The following is a 27,600-nucleotide window of genomic DNA, read 5'->3' as shown; positions in this document are numbered from 1 at the left end:
TGTACAATTCCTATTAGATAGAAAACATAAACAAATATGGATCGGTATATTTTGTTATAATAGTCCTTGTAACATTTAATAATATAATTATATGATCAATAATATATGAAAAGACTACTATAAGTAAAATAAGTGATAAAGATTATATTTTAAAATAAATTCAAACGAAAAATATAGCAACATTTATCATTATAATGATGTGCAATGTTTAGGTCTTTAACTATATTTCATTAATCGTGTTAGAAATATATATAATGAAGATAAAAATATATACTATTTATCTTACTAAAGCATATATATATTGGTCAAAGCGCTTAATATTTATTTATTATAATTAAAAGTACAATATACATATATATATATAATTTATTTATTAATTTATAATGGTTATAGAATTATATATTCTTTATTATAATATATGAACATTTGATATTCAATATATATAATTATTCTATAATATCTATACCTAAATTTAATATGTGTCAACACAATTATGAATTTACTAAATGGAACAATGTATTGTTTATTACATATAATTTTAGAGAAAGATATTTTTGGTTATTTAACAACATCTGCTTTATCATTATTTATAATATATTTCTTATATGACATATATGTGTATGATTTGGTTTTATTTTTTTTATATTTACTATTATCATTATAGGAAATACCCACGATTTTAGAAATAATATATAACATTTGTTATATATATATTGTTATTAATTGAACATAGCATTAAAACACAATTTTTATTGTATTTATTATATTATATAAAGTTCTATATTTTTTTCAATATAAATAATATTTAATGTAATTTTATTATTTAAATATATAGTTATAATATTTCTAAACAATTAATCTATGATATATTATAAAATTGTGTATCATCTCTTTAAATATATAATATAAAACATATAAAAAAAATATATAAATAAAAAAGGTGTAATAGGAATACAAAATATTATTTTTTTTTTTTCTAATGAGTCTTTTATATTATATATATAATTTAAAATAGTGAATTTTATTTATTTACTTATATTGTTATCATAAATATATTAATATTAGTATGTGTTCGTGAAATACAAAATGAATTATATTAACATAAATTATATATATATTATACATATACATATATATTATTTAATGAAAATATAAATATACTTATGTTCTTTATAAACTTATATATAATAGTTTATAATATATGTAAGAATATAATATTATTTATTTATAAATCTATTTCTCATTGCAATTATTCCTTTTATACTTTTCATATAAAAAATATGGAATGTAACAAAAAAATAGTAATGGAAAATACATACAACAATTTTTCAAACGTTTTTTTGTCCTAGATTCATATTCATCGTATGGTTGATCTGAATGTTTTCGAAAATGTAATTCTTGCTTTCCATCAAAATCATTATAAAGCTTTCTTTGCATTTCCAAATATCCAAGGTGACCAGGAGATATGTTTGATATTCCTCCTTGTGTGTTATCATATGTTTCTTTTCTATATTTCATTAAATTTGGTGTTCCAGGAAATTTCTTATTTGTTATTGGTGGTATTTTTTGTTTGGTTTTTGTGTCATCTTCTGGATATTTGTTGTTCTTGTATTTTGTTTCTTTCGTATTTCTATATTCTCTTAATTTATTATTTTCATGCTTATCATTTGCTGTAAGTTCATGTGAAGATTCTGCTAAAGACCTAGGATTTGTTTGCACTAACACTATATTTTTATATTTTATATTTGTATATAATCCATGACAGTCATTCTAAGAAAGTATAAAAAGAAAAAAATGCAATAAAATAACATGACAAAAAAAATAAATATGGAAATGATAAATAAAAATATTAAAATGTATAATAACAAAAGGTAGTTTTGAATTGTATATATATATATATATATATATATTTTTTGTTACTTTTTTATTTCTCACATTATAAAATAAGGTTAATGCTCCTAATACGATTGAAAATATAAATAATTTAAAATTATAAGATATCATTTTAAATATATATGCTATTGTATTTAGAGATGTAATAATATATATATATATGTGTATCCTATAATGAAAAATATATTTTAAAATTATATATATATATATATATTATTAATAGCGTTAGGTTTATTAACAAATAATTTTTTCCCTATATGAAAAATGTTTTAAAAAAAAAAAGAAAATTTATGTTCAGATACGTTTATTATAAATATATTTTTTTCTTAATTTTTTATTTCTATCTTTTTATTAAATGTACCAAAGAATTATATTATTTTATAAATTTTGTGTGAATTTTATATGAATATAAAATAATTTTTTAAAAAATATTATTAATATTCTTTTAGTGTTACGCTTGTTGTAACATATAGAATATGTGTAATATTTACATAAATGTATATAGTTCTTTATATTACTGAATGGTAATGTTTATATTTATAATTAAAATACATTTAATAAAAAAAAAAATATATTTTAAAATTTTAATAAATTATAATTAAAAATAGAAATAGAAATAAATAATTAATATATTTTTTTATTTTTTATAAAAAGAAAGAAAAAAAAGAAAAAAAAAATTATGTTTACTTTATATAATTATTTCACATTTTACATATATATATGTGAGTTATATATTTTATTATTTAATTATATATCTACTATACAATGAAGTATTAGAAATTTAAAAAACTTTGAAATAAAAAGAGAACACAATACAGTTATAATTGCAAAAATAAAGTTCTTGAGTTATTTTTTAATTACATTATATATTCAAATAATGTTTATAATATATATTTGTATATATTATCTAATATATATTTAGAAATTATTCTATTTTTAATACTTTTAATCATTATTATGTACGTTATCTATTTTATGGAGTTAGAACATAATGATCAATATATCTATTACAGAAATATTAAAATTGTGTGTTAATTTATTTTCATTTAAACAATTATCCATAATTTTGTAAAATTAGATAATAAATATATAAATATAATTAGTTCTTTTTTTCATTTTTATTGTAATAGATATAATACATATATACAATAGAATTGATGTTATATTTATCATTATTATTTTATTTTATATTAATTTCTTTTTTTTTTTTTTATTTATTTATTTATATTTATATTTTTATTATTTTTTTTTTTTTTATTTTATTTTATTTTATTTTTTTTTTTTTTGTTTATATTATTATTTATTTTATATTATTACTTAAATAATATATAAGAAAATAATTTGCTTGATTTAATTAATATATTATATAGACGTTCTATGAAGTTTAAAATAATATTTATTGTTTATATTAATATTATTAAGAGTGTTATAGAATAATTTACAAAGGAAAAATATTTATCATTATGTTTTTAACTTTTTTAAATATATAAGTATATGTTTATAATAATATCTTTTGATTAACGTGAGATATAGAAATAATAAATATATATAATATATTAAACTATATAATAATTTATTATATATATATATATATATATATATATTATTGTGAAGTACACATAATATATTATAAAGTATTATAGTGTAAGTAGCATTTATATATAATACTTTAATGTTATAATACAATTATATTTATTTTTAAAATACATAATATTATTTGTTAAAATATAAAATAAGAATAATAGGATTAAGATGAAATATCATTGTGCAGAATCTTATACTGAAGAAACAAATATTAAAAACACAAGGAATGTTTGTTCCATTAGACAAAAATTTTTAAATTTGTTATCAATTACTGGAATTTTATTATTAGTAGTAGTACTAAACGTAAGTTAATAAATGTGAATCTATTATATATATATATATATTTTTTTTTTATGTGTTACATTGATTGACATTTTTATATAAATTATTTATATTTGTTTCTGCAGAATATAATAATATGTGAGAAAAGTGAAACGGCAAATGCAGGAAATTATCATATATATACAAGAAATTTATCTGAGTTAGAAAGTGTAATGAATACAGGATTAAGAAGTAGAAGTGAAAAGAATATGTTAAAAAATAACAAAGATGAAAAAAATAATAATATTCCTATTAGTTCACAATGTAATAATATAAATTATAATGATTTATCAAAACAATTAACACTGGAGGATTTACATAATGTATTAGATAATTTAAAAGAACGTCCATCTGATGAAGATCTTCATAACATATGGACTCATGCTTTGGGTATATCTAAAGAAGGATTTCATGATATGATAAGACAATTAGCTCTTTATATCGAAGATTATTTACTTACATATGAATATCAACGATATCATCATTTTCCACGTAGGGAACCTATAACTAATAGAACTAAATACCGTACATGGTATAAATCAATGTATGAAATTGGAGTTGCAGTAGCATCTGCAGATAGGGAACATACACTGAAGTTTTTTAGTTTAATTAAAGATGGAGCATCAATTGATGAAATGAGAAACTTTATTTATTTATTTATAAAGTATTATGATACATTAAAAAATGATTTATTTAAAAAGCATATGAACATATTTACAGAAAGGATGAATAATCCCGTAAGATTAAATTTTTAAATTTAATTTATACGAATATCAATTATGTTCTTTTATGGGAAAATACATATATAATATAATTTTACTATATTAAAAAAAAAAAAGTAATGTAAGATATATTTATTACATTACTTATATCAGTTATTATATTATGGAATATATATATAATAGCTGAAATGTAAAATATATTGTAATATATAATAATATTTATAATTATCCAAAAGCGTTTTAGAAATTTACAACTTAAGATTTATTGGTATCCATTAGCTATATTAAGTTATAAAATGGATGGATCCGATATTTATTGCACATATTGTTAAAAAATGCTTTTTCCTATAATAACATATATATATATATATATATATATTCCTATGACAATATTAATGTTATTATAATAGTATTTTAATGTTTGTGTTTTCGTTTATCTTTTTGTTTTTGGTTTTCTGTTTTTTGTGTTGTGTTGTGTTTTCGTTTTTGTCTTTTGGTTCTTGTTTTGCACTCCTAATTATTATCCTTATCATTATAGGAATAACTTCATATTTAGATATATTATTATTTTTTTTTTATTGATTTTTAAATAATTATTAAATACATATAAAAAAAAAATATATTAATCCTTGTTCAGCATATATATAATTTCATATTATCTGTTTAATACATAAAAAAATATAATTTATTGTAATAACCATTAATAAAATATAATGATTAAAAAATATAAATATAACAATTATAGTTTCATAACATGTAATAATAGAATTATTCTATGATAAATTGTAATATATATATATATATATATATATATATATATATATATATATATATATATATATATATGTATATATTATACAAGAATATATTTTTATAAAATAGAAAGCTACAAATAAATATAAAATATAGTATTATATTATATATATACTTTTTTTTTTTTTTTTAAATTTCCTTATTGTAATAAATATCATTATATATATATTATTTTTTTGTCACACTTGTATTATTTAATACATTAATAATAAATATATAAACATTTTATATTCTTTAAAATATTATTGAATAATATAAAAATAATAATGTTAATATTTGTAACCACATATATTAATTAAAGAGAAACGTAAGAATACCTTAAAATTTAGAAAAAAATAAATTATATCAGAAAATAAAAAAACGTAATAATAAAAAAAAGAAAATTAAATTCTTAAAATATATATATTATAGTATTTGCAGGTTTTATTCATATAATATATTATAATAAATAATTCTTCTTGTTAATTGATTTATATGTTTGTAAAGATAGAAAATTATATATTGGAATATCTATTTTATATGTATATTCTAATAGGATGTGATATATATAAGTTGCACATCTTTAACAACTATTCTTTACACATTTTCATGTTATTTACAACAAAAAAAAAGAAAAATGTTATTTGTAATTAGAGTTTTACATGTTATATATAAACATAAAAAAAGAATTTAATTGTAATATATTGTGTGTCATAAAGTAATATTTTATTAGAAAATGAAAAAAAAAAACAAAAACAAAAATTATATAAAATATGGAAATGTTTTATAATAATACGTGTTTTTTATATTTAATTTATTTATTTATTTATTTTATTTTTTGTTATAAATAAATGAGGAAATACTATTCCAGTAAAAAAGTGCATTTGCATGATGAAAAAATAATTTACATCATACTTTAAAAATTATAACAATAATTAAGTTTCAACATATGCAATTCCTTTAATAAAATAAAATGTATTATAATATATTAATTATTTAGTTATAATTTTTATCATATTATAATATAAGCAACACAATACAAATGAAAAACCATTACACAAATATCTTATTATTGTTTGCTCTTCCTTTAAATAAATCATTAAAGTGCTAACAAATATGCATCAAAAAATTATAATTATAATATATATATTAGCATATCCTATATATATAAGTATACGTGTATATCCTTATACCGTACATATAAGAATAACATTTATATAAAAATTCATTATATATAATTATAACAAAAATATATATTGTCATAAAATATAGCTAACAATAATATATATATACAAATGTTATATTTTTTCTAAGTAAATAAAAGATCGAACTACTATAGCGCATATATTTTACATATATCAAACCAAAACAAAAAAAATTTTAATGAATAGTTTAGTATGAATATATAAATTGTACGAATCATCTATTTATGACAACGACGCAGAAATGAAGCAGTAATGAAAAATTTCGATGAAAAAACGTTCAAATGTTTTGGATATTAGAAGAAAGTATGTAAAAAAAAAAAAAAAAAAAAAAAAAAAAAAAAAAAAATTATTAATATATTTACACATTAATATTTGCCAATAATAATATATAGAAAAGTGATTATTATTTTCTAATTCTATTTGAACAAAATATATTCTACAATATTTTTTTCATTAGTTTCTAAAATATGATATATGCAATTTAATATATATATATTACTAAATATATAATGTATTAAATTTTTATATTCCTCTTTAAGGTAATAAAATTATTTAATATTATTTTTATTAATTTATAAGTGAAAGAACATATATTTTTCAAATGTATTTAATAATAAAATGCTTTTATTTTTAAAAGAATTATGTTATACATTATGAAACAAAAATAATATTATTATTATTAAATTGATTTCAATTTAATTTCATTTAAATAAAAAATATATTTACTACGACCGCTAATATTAGATTAGTAATATTACTTCTTAATTAGGTACAACATAAATATATATAAATATAAATATATATATATATATATATATATATATATATATATATATAGCTCTATTTATTATTCCTCATTAGAGAAGAAATATTTTGAAATTTAGATATTTAATGATAATTAGAATTGCGTAATGAGGAATTATATATATCATTGGATAATATGAATTTTTTTTGTAAAATAATAAAAATATAAATATATAATTCGCACTTAAAATAATATACAATACCTAAGATCATTATATATACATTTTCCTTTGTTATAATATCTAGTTACTGAAAATAATTTTTATACAAAAAAACAACGAACGTTAACGTTTTTACTATTATTTAAATAATATAAAAAGGATATATTAATTATATATATATATATATATATATATATATATTAAATAAGTAAATTTCACGATATTTTAAAAAATTATAATATATTTAATAATATTCTAATTTTTTTATTTTCAAAAAAAAACATATTAAATAAATATTGAAATGATGTTTTATAAATTATAATATTATTAAATAAATTTATTTATATATAATTTTATTCTAATATAACATTTATTAATACATTTGTTTGTTTTCATGATATAAAAAATAAAACATCATAATTAAAATTTATTAATAAAATTAAAAAAAGTATAGTGTAAAATAAATATATTACATAAAAACAAGTTATAAAAAAATATATTAAAAATAAAGAAAAATAATGTCTTGTAATTATTTTAAATTATTTATGTTTTCTATTCTACTGTGTATTTTAATAATTACACATAAGGTTTGAAAAAAAAAGAAATAAAATAAAATAATAAAATAAAATAAATTAAAAACCATTAAATTATATTAATATATATACTATTAATATTATATATAATTGAATAAATTCAATAATATATATACATTTATTTGTTATTTTATTTATTTTTTAGTTTTCCCCTGAAAATGTACGTTATAATAAAAAAAATACGGATGGTGCAATAAATATAGGATATAAGAGATTACTAGCCGAAGCACAAGAAACAGATATATTTAAAAACCATTCAGGAGAAAATTCACTAACATACCCAACATATAATAAATTAGATGAAAATGATATGAGATATCCTAAAACATCATCTGATTGTACATTGAATAATGAAATTCTAGAAGAACATCGCAATCAAACAGAACAGGTAGAATTGAAAAATAAGAAAAATAATAAATCATTGTTTCAGAAATCACAAAAAAAAAAAAATTACACAAAAAAAATTATTATTGGTCTAATAGTTTTTTTTTTTTTATTTCAATAATTAATGTATTCATTCACAAAATGCATACTTTATATATACATGACAATCATAATAATATTACTAAAAGAATAGCATAATCATATATTAAAAAATAAACAAGAACAATCAACTATAATTCATTTATATAAATAGAATAAATATTTCGTTATTTCGTATATGCATAAAAATAAAATCATGTAACTATATAAAGCATCAGAAAATAATTAATTGTTTTTATTTTTTGTTTCTTTTTTTAGTATTTTGACATTAACATATACATATATATATATATATATATATATATATATATATGTTCCTCATATTTATTCTACAACATATATAAATGTTTTTATACAATCTCATAAAACAAATTATTATTTATATTTTTAGTTATTTTTTAAATGTTATGTTTTTTTATAAAAATATATATTTACAATATATATGATAAAATATGTAATGTTATGACAGTGTTATTATCTGGATCAACAAAAGACAACATTTCTAAAATAAATGTACATAATATGAAATTTATATTTTATAAAAATAATATAAAATATGTAAAATGGTTTATATATTATATATAAAATTAATTAATTAATTATCAGATTAATATTTAAGCATTTATATAGATAATATTATATAAAAAATACAATAATATGTAGATTTAATTTATTTTATTCCTTTAATTTAACAATATGTCATCAAAACATTTTTCTGATATAAATTTCATTCTAATATACAATATTAAATTATTTTCTTTTTCTTTTTAAATATTTTCTATTAATATATACATTTATATAAAAACGTCTAAACATCTATAACGTTGAATATAATAAGATATATATTTATATAAATATCTACTAATAATAATTATGTATTATATATTTTTTCTATTTTTTTATATTATAGAAAATTATATTCGGGTTTTTTAATATAAAATGATTTATCACTATTTTCTTATATTCATACACTCATATTCATAAAATTTTACTTTAAAAATTATATAATTTGTATATAATAAATTTACGATTACAAATACAATGAATCTTAATAAATTTTATTTAAATAATTGAAGATAAAACCTAAAACAATTACTATAAAATTTTCTATTAAATTTTTTTATTTTCGTTTCAATTCATTTGTATTTAAAAATTATAATTCAATCGTACATATTTTAATTAAATAAATTTTACTTTCCTACAGAATATAACATACATATGAACATAGGTATTAGATAATATATAAAAATAAGTTTTGTTACATTGATTTAATCTATATAATTTTTTATATTTGAAATGAATTATACTTACAACATATAATATTCAAAGGAAATAAGAACTAATGGAAATAACATAAAAGTATATATGTGTGTATTTAAATATTTACTAAAATTAACATAATTTTATTACCATATATTTTTAATTAAAGTTTTCAAAATTCATAATAGGTATTCATATATTTATACATTTTAGAATCAAAATTATTTAAAAATGTATACATTAACAATATAAGAATATTAATACGTTTGATATAGAAAATGTAACATCTTATTTTTATCATTTTTTATTTAGAATTTTTCTATTTTTTCATAATCACAATTAATAAAGTAAAATATAATTATATACTTTTTCGTGCATAAACAAATCAATAGAATAAGTAAAACAACTCTTGTCATTTTATATTACATATACATAAAAAATATTATATAATAAGCACCCATGTATACATATATATATATTTACATTTTATTGATAAGATCTTTGGCTTATTGAGTTTCCTAATAATATCAATCTGCGAACTCAATTTCTATGAACATTTCCATATACAAATTTATCCTTTAGTACATTATATGCGCATTCTCTAATAGTTTTCTCAATATGGAAGAATTTTATTTTTAATATTATTTTTAATAATTCTTGTAATAAATGCTAGTGTTAGTTTGGAGATATATTAATATTTTCATTATATAAATTATCATATACTACATTAACACTATTGTATAAGTTATTTACTTCCCCTTGTAAATTAGCAAAGTTATGTTTTGCTCTTCTTAAAAATGGATTAATATTTTCGGTAAAAGGATAAAATTTTTTTAATAAAGTAACAAGATCATTTATATTATCATCCAAATTGTTATAATTTCTATTAATTCATTCATCAGATTGATGTTTATATATACCATGATATGTTATACCAACATTATCTGTTTCATATATATATATATATATATATATATATATATATATATATATATATATATATATATTTATATTTATATTACCTACATTTTCATAGGTCCAACCTACTTCTCCTAAAATGCATTTAGAGAATGCTGATTTTGTTAAATCATTAATTTCACTATTAATTGTATTTAATCATTTCTAATCATCATTTAAATGTAAATATAATTTTTCTTTTAACAATTCAGTTAATGCTAATTCTCTATCATTTTGTCCTTTCATCATATCATCAACAGCTTCTTCAAGAAAAGTTATTGTATTTTCAGGTGAAATGTTTCTTTCTAAAAATAATTGAACAAAATTTTCTACTTCTTTAGTTCCGATATATTCATGCCTTACATCAAATGTAAATATTCCATTAAAATATACAAGTGGATTTACTATGACCATTTTTTTTGTTCCATATACTCCATTGTCTAAAATATTTTTTCTTATTTGATAACTTAATACTTGATATGCTTTCACTCAACTGATTAAATACATCGTTCAACTCAATGTTGTTATCACTAGTTATATTTGGATAATGTTGTAAAGATAAGTTGTAAAAATTTCTTTTAAGTTTATTAAAAAAAAGTTGTTCATTTACATTCAATACATCATAATAATTTTATATATCACTTGGATTAAAAATCATATCTGATACACCATCATGAGTATTATCATCATGAATTTTAATATTTTGATGTTCTAAATAACTAATAATATCTTTTCCATTCAAAACGGTCTCAGCAAATGACGTATCTACATAAACATTGAAAGCGTCATGGTCTTGGTTTCCATTAGCTTCCAAAATAGTACTTCTAAAGGATGGATTACTGTTTTCTTGTGTTTCATACAAATCTCTTGAATATACATTATTCAACTTAACAAATGATCAGGAATTCCTCTCTCCGTTTTTCTGTACAAATAGAGAAAAAAAATTATAAAAAAATAAATTTAATTAGTAAAAGTAATATATAATAAATAACATTTATAAATAAATTAATTATTTAAAAATTTATTTTCAATATTATATTCCAATATACACACCCTTACACATAATTATATTATTATATATTATATATTTTTTTTTACTATAATTATAATATATATACTATATATATATACTACAATATTTAATAGTTATTTTAATAGTTATATTAAAAATATCAAACTATATAAATCCACAATTTATGTACACAAATACAATTTTAATATTATAACTATTATAAAAATGTGTAATACATATATAAATACATTAATACAAATTTTATATATTAAAAAAAAAAATAAAAAAAATTTATACACATAAAAAATCAAATAAACAAATACAAATTTTTCAAAAATATTATTAAGACGAATAAATTATTCAAAAGAAATAATAATAAAATAATTAAAAATAAATAATAAATTTTTATTTTTTTTTTTGTTTGCATCTTGTTTTTTCTATAAATGTTTATTATATTTATTTATTAAAATAATAATTTATAAAAAAAAAAAAAGATGTTAATAAAAGGACTACACTTTTCACTTTTTGTATTTTTAATTAATATATATTGAATAATCACAAAAAAAAAAAAAAAGGTCTCTTTCATTATAAATCCTTATTTTTTTTCTTTTTAAATTTTTTCTTTTTTTTATTATTATTATTTTCATTCACATTAACTGAATTCATTTTATTTATTTCATTTTCATTCTGGTATAATTCATTAATTTTTTCTATTCTATATATCAATTTTTTATGACTCACTTTTTCCTGGTTACTTAATTCTTCATCATCATTTATTTTTTCATATTCAACAGCATATGGAGATGAATTGGTTTTCCATAAAATACATGTTTCCATGGCCATACCAACCATATCATCTGATAAGGACCTATAAGATCCTTTACTTAATTTTATTTCGTTTAAATATTTAACATCATTACAAAATGTTTTAGAGGCAATCTAAAAATTACAAAAATATTATAAATTTTATTCAACATATTCATTTGGAAATTTTACATATAAACATTAATTATTAATTTAAAAATATGTATATATATATATATATATGTATTTATTTATATTTATTACCTTATTGTAATAGTGTAAAAATATAATGAATATGAACAAATTAAAAATATTAATAAAAGAAATATTAATATTCATTGTATATCTTAAATTTGAAAATTATTAATATAATTTTATTAATATGTATAGTTTTTTTATATATATCATTATTGTGTGTAGTTCTAATATAATTATTGTATAATTTTATACATATTAATTCAAAATTTAAATAATAAAAAATAATGAAATAAAAAAAAAAAAAATAATAAATAACAATAATAAAAAAAATTAATACACCTTAAGATTAATGTCATTGATATTAATTCTAATTATATATATATATATATATATATATATTTTCATATATTAAATTATATTATGAATGGTTGCTATTTAAAATATATGTTTTAAAAATATCATAACATTTAATTAAATAAAAAATATATTATATAAATTGTTTTAATGGTTATAAAAAAATGAAAACACTCTTTTATATTTAAATTGAACATAGGTTTATTATATAATATTATACAATTTTAATCTATTTTCAAATATATATGTTAAAAGTTTAGGGATACTATATATAGATATGAACCAATAATTCTAAAAAATATGAATTAGTACATAGGAAAATTATAAAAAAAAAAAAAAAAAAAAAAAAAAATATATTATTTGAATGTTAAATATATATCTATTTATAAATATACAAATTTTAAAATTCATACATACATAACAATCATATAATTATACATTTAATATAAAGAAAAATATTAAAATATTCTATTCATATTTAAAATTTTTATTATGCTTGAATATGAAATATTTAATTTTCAATCTAAATTTTACTATAATTAACAAAAAATATAAAAACAAATAAAGTGAAATAAAGTTAACTCATAATATATCTTATAATAAAATTTTTTTTAAAATTATTATTTCCCCATTTTCCTAACACATAGATAATATTATATATATATATATATATTATTATATAATATTATAATTCATAAATACTAATTTATTGGGATATTTATAAATCTGTAGAATGTAGAATTCAAAGAAAAACATCTCAATATTTTCTTATTCCACAAAATGTTTAAAATAAAATTATTGTTATAATTGATTTTTATTATTACATTTTATAAGATATTGTAATAAATTATATAAGAAATAAGGCAAAAAGAACATAAAAAAAAAAAAAAAAAAAAAATACAATATATATATAATGTATAATAAAATAAGGGTAAAAAATATATGTTAAACAATTTAAACAAAATTAATTTTTTCTATATTATTCTATATATATATATATATATATTCAAATAACTTCTTACATACATATTAAGATTATTTAAAATATTAAAAGAATACATATATTTTTGCTAATTATAATAAACATAATAATCATTTAGATTTTTAAAACAAAAATATATATTCTAAATATTCTCACCCTTTCAATATATAAGTAAAATTAATTTTTATAATATAAAATAATATATTATCAAATGAAGAAAATAAATGCAAAATATAACAAAAAAAAAAAAAAAAAAAAAAATACACATAATATAAAAAAATAATAATAATAATAATGAAATAACACAGAAAATGGAATTACGGATATTAATAAATTAAAAAGGAAAATAAAATATATATATACAGATATATATTTAAAAATAATATAATTAAAAATATATAAATAACTATATAATGTAAAAATTTTTTTTTTTTTATTTTACAACCATATACTTTTTTCTTATTATGTGTTTTTTATTTATAATATTTTTATATACCACTATAAAGAAAAATATAAGACATATACATATATATTTTTTATCATTTTTTTTTTCTTTTATATTTATAATTCTGATAATAAACATTTGTAACACAATAAAAATCATAATCTTATTAATTCCTTCATTTTTTAATTTTTTTTTTTTTTTTTTTTTATATTCACATATTCTAATTATTTCCAAAAAAAAAAATTTTCACCTTTTTATATTTAAACATTTTTTGTTCAAATACTTTCTATATTAATCATATTTATTTTTTTTAATCCATTTTATTTTTTTAAATTGATATTTCCTTATTTTGTCTTTTTATTTATTTTTCCTGAATTGGCCCTTGCATTTGGATTTCCTACTTTTGTTGTTGCAATTCCTACTTTTGTCGTTACATTTCCTACTTTTTTATTTGCACCTCCTACTTTTGTGGTTGCATTTCCTACTTTTGCATTTGCAAGTCCTCCTTTTGTGGTTGCACTTCCTAATTTTGCATTTGCCTGTGCCCCTTTTGCATTTGTATTCCCACCTTTCAGTATTCCTTTTAATGGCTGATTATTCATATTCGCATTTTTTTGTTCATCCATGTGTTTTTCATTTATCATTTCATCACTCTTTTCAACTTTTTTTTCTACACTATTTTGTGAATTCCTTTCAGCAATAGGTTTATAAGATGCTTCTAAAGCTTCAATATATGGTTGTACGGATAATTCAGCAATCCTTTCAGCTTCTTCTTCAGCCATTCTTTCTACTAAATGTTCAATATGTCTATCAACATCTTCGTCAGCATTTTCTCCATATGTTACCTTATAAACGTAATCAATTATTTGTGGTGGTCTATATGGTGGATAATAATTTCGTTGACCATAAGTTCGAGGATTGCTATTTCTTGGATAACTTTTTGGATAACTTTTTGGATAACTTCTTGGATAACTTTTTGGATAACTTTTTGGATAACTTCTTGGATAACTTCTTAAGGATACCTCATCATTAGGATTTGGTGTTCTTCTTCTTCTTAAGTTCCTTTTTGGTAACTGCGATACCTTTGTAGGTAATTCAAGTATTACATTACATTCTTCTTGAACATCTAAGAAAGTTTTTCTCCAAAGAAATCTAATTGCTGTTATCAAAATTTTAAATTTATTTTTATCTAATTCATTTTTCTTTAAACATTTAGTGAACACTTTATTCAAACCACTTTCAACAATATCTGCACCTAAATCTATACGTTCATAACATTTAACATATTTCTTGTTATTATAATTATTCATAATATTATTATTAAGTGGAAATTCGTCTTGAAATTTACGTAACACATTTTTTAAAACTAAATATCTTTCCTTCTCTGTCTCCATTACTTGATGCCACATATATTTCATAAAATCTATAATATCATCAGAACCAAAATCCATATTATCAATTTCTTTATCGAATACATAATCTTTATCTTGAACAGAAACACCCATATATACACTAGTATAAGGTACTTTATTATGATCATTCCATAATTGGTGTTTCTTTAAATCTTTCATTACTTTATTAGTATATTTCATTACATCATAATCACTCTCATCAGAATAACTTTGTCCACTACATGTGTTGCACATATCAGGATAACCTCCTTCAACATTAGGGTTATAATAAATAAACCTTTCACTTAATTTTCTTGAGTATCTATTACTATATTGTAATTGATAACTAAAATTATTACTCTCACCCATACAAACATTCTAAAAGGAAAATATATAAATATATATGTATATTAACATAAATAAATATAAATATAAATAGTATCTATATATATATATATATATATATTTATATTTATATTCTTTCAAATTTCATTTACCAAAATTACAATATATAATATTCCAGCAACTAACATAACAATAGGCTTAAACAATAATGATTTAAAAGAACTTTCACCATTTTTATTTTTATTTTTATTTTTATTTTTCTCTTCTCCAAAATTACAATTACTACAGTTACTTATTTTTAAATAATTCATATCAAATACTGAATTATTTTTAATGAAATATAATGAATCAGTAAACCTCATTTTTTAAAAACATGTACATTTAATAATTGACCATATATAATACACTATTTTTATAATGTTTATTTTTATTCTTTCCTTTTTTTTTTCTCATGAATATAAAGTTATGTAAACATTATTTATTTACATTTAATAATAATAAAAGTACAATATATAATTTATTAAATATAATAAAATATATTATATATAATATATATAAATAAAAAAAAAAAAAAAAAAAAAAAAAAAAAAAAAAAAAAAAAAAAAAAAATTATATCATATATATATATATAATATTTTTTGGGAAAATATGTGAATACCCATAAAGATTTATATTTATATATTGGAATATATAAGCACTTTTTCTTTAATTCAGTTTTTTCATTTTTCTTTTAAGTTACTTAAAGGAGAAAAAAAAAAATAATAAATAATAAAATAAAAAAAACACAAATGATAATAAATAAATATTTATATACAAATTTCCCTATGAAAGAATTTTATAGAGAAATTTATTAAGAAACATCTCCATAATATACATTTATATAAAAAATTTCATTAAGAATTAAATATATGGAAATTAATATATATATATATATATTTATATATTCTATGACCTTTCAAGAAAAATATGTTTATTAAGAAGATATAACTTATAATAGGGAAAATATATTTTTACATATTATTTTTAGAAAATATACATAAAAATATAACAAATTAAAATTATAAAAATAAAAGAATTAATTTATATATATATATATATATATTATTAAATTCATTTTCTTTTTCTTTTTCTTTTTCTTTTTCTTTTTTTTTTTTTTTTTTTATGAATTTTCCTAATAACATTATAAGCTCTTAAATATAAAACAAATTATTCCCTTTTAATAAATATTAAACAAATAATAATAATATAATATTTAAATAAATTATATGTTAATTCAAATATATAAAAAATTGTGTAAACAAAAAACTATGTCCTTCCATGAAAATAAAAAAAAAGAAAAAATTAATAATTAATTATATAAATAAATAATACACATTTTTTCCTTTTTCTTTTTTTTTTTTTCATCTTTCTTTTTTAATATTTCACAATTTCGATTAGGAAATAAGAAAATATATACATTTAAGAATGTTATATGAAAATAATATAATTATATTATAAGATATATTCATATTTTATAATATTATGAAGGATATTTTTTATAAAAGTCTTTTAGATAAAATGGAAAATATTTATCTAATATATATACGTATTATATTTATTTATCTATTATTTATTATTATTCATTTTTATGTACTAATTTATAAATTATATTTCTACACATCTATAATTTTCATTAATAAAAATGTAGTCATATTTACATTAAAGCACTTTTATTATTACATTAAGTCATTATTCAATTTGTCTTGACATTTTTTATTGAACTAATTAATTTATTATAATACTTTTAAATTTTTCATATAATATATATAATATTACATTATATATTTTAAAATAAATTTATATTCTTATACAAAATATTTTAATTATATTTTTCTTTTCTTTAAAAAAGTTATATATATAAACATAAATATCATATAACAGTATGAATTCGCACAAAAAAAAAAAAAAAATTAAATCAATAAAATAAAAAATAAAATAATAAAAAATAAAATAAATTAAAATAAAATAATTATAAGAAACTTTTGCACATATTTTGGACTATTTTATTGGTTATATATATATATATATATATACATATATTATTTATTCAAATTTTAATAGTATTTCTATAATTTTTTTTTTTCTTTTTTTTTGATTAAACTTTTTTATTCATAGTTAGAGTCTTCATCATCGTTATCATCATCTTCCTCATCATCATCTTCCTCATCATCATCTTCCTCATCATCATCTTCCTCATCATCTTCCTCATCATCTTCATCATCATCCTCATCATCATCCTCATCTTCATCGTCATCATCATCGTCATCATCATCGTCATCATCATCGTCATCTTCATCGTCATCTTCATCTTCATCTTCATCATCTTCATCATCAGAATCTTCTTCTGATTCGCTACTTGACTCATTAAGTTTGATATTTTTCTCAGCTAATTTAATTCGTTTTCCAACCTCACGAAATCGTTTATTTACCTCTTGAAATTCCTTTTCAACTTTATATTCAGCTACTTTTTCAGCATTAGATTCTATTTCTTTTACATATGATTCATACTCTTCATTATATTTTTCATCGTAATTTTGATCCTTATTATGAGATAAACTTGTTAGTTTCTGATCTTTAATTTCTTCATCATGATGACCTTCTTTGTCATCTTCTTCGTCCAATTCTAATGAATTACTTTCAATAGTTGTCGTTTCATCAAGTAAAGTATGGAATGATTTACCTACTAATACATCTTTTTGTGCATCTTCATCTAATGCATCATATTTTTCTAACAATGCTTGCAAAGTTGGAAATTCATTTTTATCCGTAGAATAGTTATTTAAAAACGGTCCACTTTTAAAATATTCCTCATAATTAATGCTTGATAAATCTTCACCTTTTTTTATTAGTCTTTTTTTCTCATTATATACATCATTAAAAGGTTTAAGTATATAAACTTTACAAGCTTTTGTCATATCATCACTTAATTTTCTCCATAATAATCTACATCCAGATATTAAGACTATAAATTCGTTCTTATCTAAATGTTCATTTTCAAGCCATTTTTTAAAAATATCTTCTAATAAATCTTTAGCATTCTCTTCAGTTTCCTTTATTTTTTTCGTACAATCATCCCATTGTTTGCTTCCATACTGACGTGGTACTTTATGTTTTTTTCTTAGGAATTCAAGATAACTATATATGTCATAATTCATTTGATAGTATTTCTTTTTTTCCTTTCCCATGGTTTCTTTCCATAAATTAATCATTTTTTCTCTATTGTCAGAAATTTCAGATAATTTAAATAGTTCTTTATTCATCAGATGATCCATTTCATGTTTTCCATTTTTAATATCTAATTTATCATGTAAATTTAAATTAAACTTTTTCCACATTTCATCACATAATAAATCATTAAATACATCAGCGTTCTGTCCAAATACATTTTCATGTTCACTTTCAAATGAGTTCTTTAAAAGCAATTTTACCTTTAATCGATCTTCCATATTTGATTTACTTATAGAATCACAACATTTTGCTTTTATTAATTTCTTGTCAATATCTGATAATTTAACTTCGTTTAAGTTTCTTGAATATGTACTGCTAAATTGAACTGCCCTATTGTCATTTTTATTACAAACAAGTACATTCTAAATAATAAAACAATACACACATATATATATATATATATATATATATATATATATAAATATATTACTATATTAATATATATTTCCTAAAATCAAAACTTACCAATAAAATCACATATAAAATTCCAAGTAATGGTATCATACTTTTTCTAGAAAATAATGAATTTAATAATAAGTTAGTCCTATTTTCTTTTTTCGTCTGTTCTTCTTCAAAAGAGTATATTCTACAACCTTTAGCATTTACATCATTATTATCCATATTTCCTCTAGGGGAAATATAAATTGATCCATTAAAGATTCTCATTATTAATTAAGTATATGTATATATATATATATATTTATAAATATCAATTTTTTTAAAGTATTCTTCAAATAAATAAAGCTTTCTATTATAAAATTAACAAATATTTTCAATAATAAAATATAAACTGAACAGATAAATTATATATATATATATATATATATATATATATATATATATATATATTTAAATATGTAGAATAATATAAAATTATTAATACTTATATTTACAACATACACAAATATTCTATGTATACATTTATATATAATACTTATTGTGCAAAAAAAAAAAAAAAAAAATTAAAATAAATAATACACAAAACACAAATTAAAATATAATAAATTATTTGAACATTAATCAATAAACAAAATTTTTCGACATATATCTTTTTTTATGAATTTAATTTTAATTATTTTTTTTTTAATTAGATTAAAACTTTGAAACGGTTTTTGTTAAGTATACGTATAAATAAATATATAAATGTATAAAAATATGTATAAATATATATATATATATATCAAAAAAAAATAAAATAAAATAAAATAAAAAAATAAAAAAATGAATTATCTTAAATATAAATAAATAAATTCAAAAATTCTTTAAATTTATATATAATAATTAATTTTTCTTTTCTTAGAAAAATATAAACAAAAAAAACTTTTTCTTTTTTTTTTCTAGAGGAAAAGAATATGGAAATATGAAAAATAACGAAAAAATAGGAAAACAAAACAAAAAAAAAAAAAAAAAAAAAAAAAAAAACAATTAGATTTATTATAAAAACATTAGATAAATCTAATTAAATAAATATACTGCTTTATTTATATATTACTACATTATAACAAGGCATTAACAAAAATTTTAATTGATATAATTATATTTTCTTATTTTACAATAAGCTAAAAAGCAAACATATAAAATAAACATATACAAAAAACTTAATAAATTTTATTTCATTAATTAAAAAAAATATGTATAATATAGTATATAAAATACTAAAACAATAATAAAATAAATAAATACACTTAATTTTACTATTATTTTTTTATGTTTTTCCTTTTTTCCTTATAAGTATGCATTTTATTATTTTTCTATTATAAAATTAAAAATATATATATTTTAGGGAGAATTCAGAATTTTTTTATTTTCATTATATTATTTTATATATATACCACGTATAGAACAAATTATTTTATTAAATTATTTTTTTCTTCATGTATAAAATATATCTTCTTAAAGACTTCTCTTTTTTCATTTTTCAATTTAAAATAAAGAATCATAAGATATATATATATATATATATATATATATATATATATATATATCAATACTTGTAAATTTACAAATATTCATTAATTTTTATTTATTATTTATAATTAAAAAATAAACATGAATTTTCCTAATTTTATAAAATAAGATTTTATTTGCAGTGTATTTATTTTATTTTACAACAAAAAAAAAAAAAAAAAAAAAAAAAAAAGTGTATTAAAAAAGTTAAAATAGGTACATATCATAGCATAATAATAAGTAATAATAAATAATAAATAATAAATAATTAATAAATTAATAAATTAATTAATTAAGGTAAATGTACAAAATATTCTTAATAATAAAATATATAAATTTTTTTTTTTTTATATTATATTCATATATTTAATTATCAATAAATATATGATCACATTACATTAAAAGAAGGAGGGAGTGGAAATTAAGAAAATAAAATATATATAAATATATATATAAAGATAATTCATCTATTATTTTTATATATACATAATTTTTTTTTTTATACTTTTTATATTTAATTAGTTAAAAATCATATTATACATAAAAAAAAAAATATAATAAAAAATTAACTAGAATGTGTATATATACATGCATATATATATATATATATATATATATATATAATATTAAGTATTTTAAAGTACATATCATAAACTAATAAAAAAAATTATTATTATTATTATTTTTTCTTTTAATTTATACAAAAGAAATAATAATATTTTCAACAATTTATATAGATACATATATGTATGTATTGTATATATAATATAATAATGTAATAAAATATGTAAAAATTATAAGTAAAACACAAAGTGTTAAAAACAAAAAAATAAAAAAATATTTTAAAATCAATAAAGAATAATGGAATTAGAAAAATATATAAGTATAATATTTATTATGAACTCTAAAATATGGATCAAATGTATTTTAAGAAGAATACATTTGAAAAACATTTTACTATATTATATATAAGATGTAACTATATATATATATATCTTATTTTCACAATAGAATCTAATGTATTATAATAATACTTTTTACATTATTAATTTTTTTTTTTTTTTTGTCCCTCCCTTTCTTTATAATCATAATATATTCATTATTAATCCCTAGGTGTTTTAGAACAGATAAATTAATTTCACATTTTGTAACTTCTTCATAAGTGCATATAGTACAATTATTATATTATTAAAAAAAAAAAAAAAATATAATAATAAATACAAATATTATAATATTTATTAAGAAAATATATATACATAACATAAATATTATATATATTATTTATTTGAAATTCTTTCATTATAAAATAATGTTTACTTAAATATATTTTTTTAAATGCACATTAAAGAAAAAAAAATAAAAAGAAAAAAAAAATTAATCCTTCTAATAATTAATATATAATTTTATTTATTTTTTTTTTTTTTCTGTTTTTATTTGATAATCATTTGAATAAATTAATATCTTTTGTTATATATAATGAAGAGGGAATTTAGAAAAATTAATTATAAAATGTGTAAAATATATAAATATATTAAAAACAAAAAGAAAGAAAAATGCTATTTTATTTGTAAGATGTTGCATAAATGATAAGAAAATATATAAAATTAAAAAATTTATATAATCATAATACCTTTTATTTATAAAAATTGAAAAAAAATATATATATATTATATAAATCTTGGCAGTGTTATAACTTTTATTTGTTTAATAATTTTGCTTTCATATGAATACATATATGATTTTTTTTATAAAAAATTCGGATATATAAATAAAAGAAAAGTAGAAAAATACGAATTAAAAAAAATACGTTAATTTTTTTTTATTTAAGCTATATTTAAGTGTATTTAAATATAATTTCTTTAATTGAAAGCAAATAAATAAATCATATATAATTTTTAATAATATATTATATTTATTACAACTTTGTATTTTAATAATATTTCTGTTTATATACTTAAAAAATAATTTTTTATAATTAAAATTTTATGTTGAATTTTTATATATAATATAAAATACAATTTTGAATATAATGAAATATATGCATATATATAAATATAAAAAAATACGTGCGTTATTTTTATGATACATTTATAAAATATATTGTTGATTATTATATTATTCTGTTTATTTATTCATTTTTTTTTTTTTTATTTATTTTATTTTATTTTAGTTATTGTTATTATGTTATAATTTATTTATTTACTTATTCCATTTTGTTTTGTTTTTTATTTGTATGTTTTAAAGAAAATAAATATGATATTATTTATTTTAAAAAAAATATATTATATATATAACATATTTTAGTTTTTTTGGTTTTTCTTTTATTTATTTTATTATTTTTTTTTTTTTTTTGTTGTAGTTTAATATAATTTCATATAATTAATATTCAATATTTATAAATTCATACTAATTTAAGAATACATTTTATATTATGTAATATATATATATGAAAATTTAAAAAATAAAAGTATTTTTTTTTTGGAATAGATAATTTTCTGTTTTTGTTTCCGTTAATTTTTTTTTTTTTTAAAGATTATATATGTAGACATTCATTTTTGTGTTATTTGTATTTGTTATTTTGTTAAGAATATATTATTTATATTGATACCTTTTTATGTTATATAATTTTTTTTTTTTTTTTTTTTTCTTGGAGTATCAATATGATTATTTTTTCATTTTAAAAGAAACCAAAAAAAATAAAATAAAATAAAATAAGCATGAAGACACCAATATGTAAGAAAATGATAATCTGTACATATCTGAAGGGAACAATTTCCCCCCTCATATTTGTGTTATTATTTGTAAGATGTGAAAAAAAGAATTGAAAATAGTCATTATTTTATTTAATTATTTTTTTATGGGCATGTGTATTAATATACAAATTTAAATTAATTTTAAAATATACGTATTTGAGCTTAACATAACAATGTATATATATATATATATATATGTATTTTTTTTTTTTTCCTTTTTTAATAGATGATGATGATTCATAAAGAAAGGAGCGGTTGTGAACTTGAAATATATAAAATACATAATAGAATGTTATCAAATGTAATGGAAGGTTATAGAAACTCTTTTTCTAACAATGAGAAAAAAAATAAAATGAAAGCACATTCATCTATGACATTAAATTATACAGAACAAGGAATTAAATCTCGTAATTTAAGAAAAGGTCCAAAGGAATATCCACCTGATAAAATACGAAGTATTATGAGTACCTTTGATAAAACTGTAAGTAAAAATGTTATGTATGATACCTATTACAAATTACATAATTATCAAAGGAAACAATTTCTTCGTATGGTAGATGAAATTTGGGAATATACAATTACATTTTCAAAAGAAAATAAAATAGACGAAAATTATAGATCCAAATATTTTTGGGAATGTAATAATATCCTTCAATCCAATTTAACAAAAATGGATAATGATGATAAAGACAATTTTGATAAATTTTTAGAATCTCATCCCGACCCATGTGCAACTGAAGAATTTGTTACATACATGGATAATAAGATAAAATTATGGGATGAATTTATAATAAAAAAGAAAAATGATTTGATGCTTATTTTAAAGGAAAGATTGCAGAGGTATTAATATATATATATATATATATATATATTATTAAAAGAAAAGAAAATTAAAAAAATAAACATAAATATAATGGATGAAAAATAAAAAAATGAAAATAGCAAATACATACATACATATATATATATATATATATATATATATATATAATATTTTACATTATACCATATATATACATATATTTACATTTCATATATTTTCAAATAAATTCATTTTGTTCCATTTTCATTTATTTGTTTGATAAAAATTTTGTTCAAATTTTCATAAATCAAAGTGTCTTTGTTAATATTTATAATTATTTCATTTTATTTATTATTTTATTATTTATTATTTTTTTTTTTTTTTTTTGTGTTTTTCTTATTTTATTCGTATTTTTTTTTTTTAAATTCAATGATTACATAATTTATTATTTATATTTGTATTAATAATGTTTACGATTCTCAACTTTTACTTCTTTGAATAATATATAAAATATATATCATATATGTATTAATTTTTTTTTTGTTAAAGGAAAATTTATATTATAAATCCTTATATATATATATATATATATATATATATATATATATAATATGTGTGTATATTTATATATAATTTATTATTATTATTATTATTGTTATTGTTGTACTTTTTTTCTTCTTCTCCTGATATATATTTAATAAAATACAAATCATATTTAATATAAATTTTTAAATAAATATAGTGATATTTTTATGTTTAAAAATAATTAGTGTAAAGAAGGAAAAAATAAAAAAAAATAAAATATTGAAATTATATGAGGATATAATTCATATACAATAACATTATTGTACATATATATATATATATATATATATTAATATTCTCTTTTAAGGTTCACAATGTATTTATTATTTGTTATTTATTTTATTTATTTATTTTTTTTTTTTTCCAGTGTTAATAAAAAGAATATTATAATAAATATAAGTTGTATTTAAATATTCCCTAAGTATACAAATAAATAATTTTTTCCTATTTTTGAATAATTAAAAATTTGTTCCCATCTTATTTTCTTATTATATATATCATATATATATATATAATGTCCATATTACTTTTATAACCAAAAGTAAAAATAATATTTATTATTGCCCATTTGTAGGATGATAACTTTAAAAATTTAATATATTCTTAGAACACAAAATTTTCATTTACTTAAAAAGACATAAAAATGTTCTTGTGCTTTCCTTTAATATTATGTAATGTTTTTTTTTTTATTATTAAAGAAAAAAAAAAAAAAAAAAAAAAAAGAATACACATGTACAAAAATTTTTCTTACTCACCATATACAAATTTGACATGCAATATTATATATAAAAATGTTTCTTTTTTCTTTTACATTAAATACAAAATAATATATAATTTGAATATATTTTTTATATGAAATCCAAAAAAAAAAGAAAAAAAAAACAATTTTTAAATGTAAAAAAATTAAATAAATAAAAAGAAGAAATTAATTTTATGCACATTTTCATTTTAAGCTATCTATGTGTCTTATGCATATAATATATATATATATATATATATATAGCAGACTTACATAAATAAAAACAAAATGAATATTTATATATATATATACATATAATATGTATATCTTTAATGTATATATAATTCTTGATGGTCCTTTTTCTCCGTCCTCGGTTTCTTTAGTAAAACTAAATGTATATATATATATAAAGACAAATTATATATCCTACGAACGGTGTTTAATTATTTTAATTTTAATACATATATATATATATATATATATAATATATACTATAAATAATCAAATAAATATATATTAAAAAAAAAAGTTAATAATAGAAAATATTAATATATATTAGAAAAAAATTAATCACACTTGCTTAAATTATAACTTATTTTGCACATAAATATTTTCCTGTTTTATATATGTTTTGAATTATTTATTCTTCTTTTTTGGTTTCTTCGGTTTTGACTTCTTCAGTTTTGGTTTCAGAAGATGAGTCGTCAGTAGCATCGGTTTCTTCAGCATCAGAATCTAAATCGTCACCATTATTTTTGTTGGCTTTTGATGCTTTTCTGCTGGTGTATAAAGCAGTACCTATTAATCCACCTACTAAAACGGCTAAACCTGTAGCAACAGAGGATATTAAAAGTAATTTTTCGTTTTTCTTTTTCTTTTGAAGTTCTTCATCGATTTTATCTAAAGATACATTTTTGCTGTCATCTGATGAGCTTGATGGGGTTGAAGATGGGGCAGCTGGGGATGATGGGGTTGAGGCTGAAGATGCAGATGCTGATGGTGATTGTGATGATGATGATGATGATGAAGATGATGGTGATTGTGACGATGATGATGATGATGGTGATTGTGATGATGAGTTTCCTACAACATTATGGTTATTATGTAAGGAACCCAAATCTAATTGATCACCAAGGCATCTGTTAAAATATTTAAGGGCAATGAAAAAAGCAAAAAAAGAAAATACTTTGGAGAATCTCAT

The 27,600-nt window shown here is 16.8% G+C and overlaps 8 protein-coding genes and 1 pseudogene across 8 annotated transcripts, besides 1 other annotated feature; 3 read left to right on the top strand and 6 right to left on the bottom strand.

Annotated features, from left to right (window-relative positions):
• Window positions 1–1,233: 1,233 nt before the first annotated feature.
• Window positions 1,234–2,004, bottom strand: PADL01_0531700 (stevor PIR protein, putative; the record flags this gene model as incomplete). Its single annotated transcript, XM_028680714.1, has 2 exons — window positions 1,234–1,770; window positions 1,921–2,004. The coding sequence occupies 2 exons, from the start codon at window positions 2,002–2,004 to the stop codon at window positions 1,234–1,236; spliced, it is 621 nt and encodes a 206-aa protein (XP_028537164.1).
• Window positions 2,005–3,645: 1,641 nt separating this feature from the next.
• PADL01_0531600 (Plasmodium exported protein (PHISTa), unknown function) lies at window positions 3,646–4,553 on the top strand (the record flags this gene model as incomplete). The annotated part of the gene is made up of 2 exons (XM_028680713.1): window positions 3,646–3,780; window positions 3,885–4,553. The coding sequence occupies 2 exons, from the start codon at window positions 3,646–3,648 to the stop codon at window positions 4,551–4,553; spliced, it is 804 nt and encodes a 267-aa protein (XP_028537163.1).
• A 3,447-nt stretch (window positions 4,554–8,000) lies between these two features.
• Window positions 8,001–8,580, top strand: PADL01_0531500 (Plasmodium exported protein (hyp10), unknown function; the record flags this gene model as incomplete). The annotated part of the gene is made up of 2 exons (XM_028680712.1): window positions 8,001–8,069; window positions 8,221–8,580. 2 exons carry the CDS (start codon window positions 8,001–8,003, stop codon window positions 8,578–8,580), a joined length of 429 nt encoding a protein of 142 aa, XP_028537162.1.
• A 1,732-nt stretch (window positions 8,581–10,312) lies between these two features.
• On the bottom strand, window positions 10,313–11,694 carry PADL01_0531400 (annotated as a pseudogene; the record flags this gene model as incomplete).
• Window positions 10,313–11,694: a sequence feature (DnaJ protein,putative).
• Window positions 11,695–12,372: 678 nt separating this feature from the next.
• Window positions 12,373–12,930, bottom strand: PADL01_0531300 (Plasmodium exported protein, unknown function; the record flags this gene model as incomplete). Its single annotated transcript, XM_028680711.1, has 2 exons — window positions 12,373–12,726; window positions 12,856–12,930. 2 exons carry the CDS (start codon window positions 12,928–12,930, stop codon window positions 12,373–12,375), a joined length of 429 nt encoding a protein of 142 aa, XP_028537161.1.
• A 1,984-nt stretch (window positions 12,931–14,914) lies between these two features.
• PADL01_0531200 (lysine-rich membrane-associated PHISTb protein) lies at window positions 14,915–16,668 on the bottom strand (the record flags this gene model as incomplete). Its single annotated transcript, XM_028680710.1, has 2 exons — window positions 14,915–16,339; window positions 16,459–16,668. The coding sequence occupies 2 exons, from the start codon at window positions 16,666–16,668 to the stop codon at window positions 14,915–14,917; spliced, it is 1,635 nt and encodes a 544-aa protein (XP_028537160.1).
• Window positions 16,669–18,450: 1,782 nt separating this feature from the next.
• Window positions 18,451–20,239, bottom strand: PADL01_0531100 (Plasmodium exported protein (PHISTb), unknown function; the record flags this gene model as incomplete). Its single annotated transcript, XM_028680709.1, has 2 exons — window positions 18,451–19,935; window positions 20,039–20,239. 2 exons carry the CDS (start codon window positions 20,237–20,239, stop codon window positions 18,451–18,453), a joined length of 1,686 nt encoding a protein of 561 aa, XP_028537159.1.
• A 4,022-nt stretch (window positions 20,240–24,261) lies between these two features.
• PADL01_0531000 (Plasmodium exported protein (PHISTc), unknown function) lies at window positions 24,262–25,120 on the top strand (the record flags this gene model as incomplete). Its single annotated transcript, XM_028680708.1, has 2 exons — window positions 24,262–24,321; window positions 24,500–25,120. 2 exons carry the CDS (start codon window positions 24,262–24,264, stop codon window positions 25,118–25,120), a joined length of 681 nt encoding a protein of 226 aa, XP_028537158.1.
• A 1,919-nt stretch (window positions 25,121–27,039) lies between these two features.
• PADL01_0530900 (early transcribed membrane protein 5) lies at window positions 27,040–27,600 on the bottom strand (the record flags this gene model as incomplete). Its single annotated transcript, XM_028680707.1, has 1 exon — window positions 27,040–27,600. One exon carries the CDS (start codon window positions 27,598–27,600, stop codon window positions 27,040–27,042), a length of 561 nt encoding a protein of 186 aa, XP_028537157.1.

This window comes from Plasmodium sp. gorilla clade G2 (genome assembly GCF_900097015.1).
Source record: "Plasmodium sp. gorilla clade G2 genome assembly, chromosome: 5".
NCBI lineage: Eukaryota > Apicomplexa > Aconoidasida > Haemosporida > Plasmodiidae > Plasmodium > Plasmodium adleri (nom. inval.).
The sequence above is the reverse complement of the archived record's forward strand: the minus strand, read 5'-3'. Positions and strand labels throughout refer to the sequence as shown.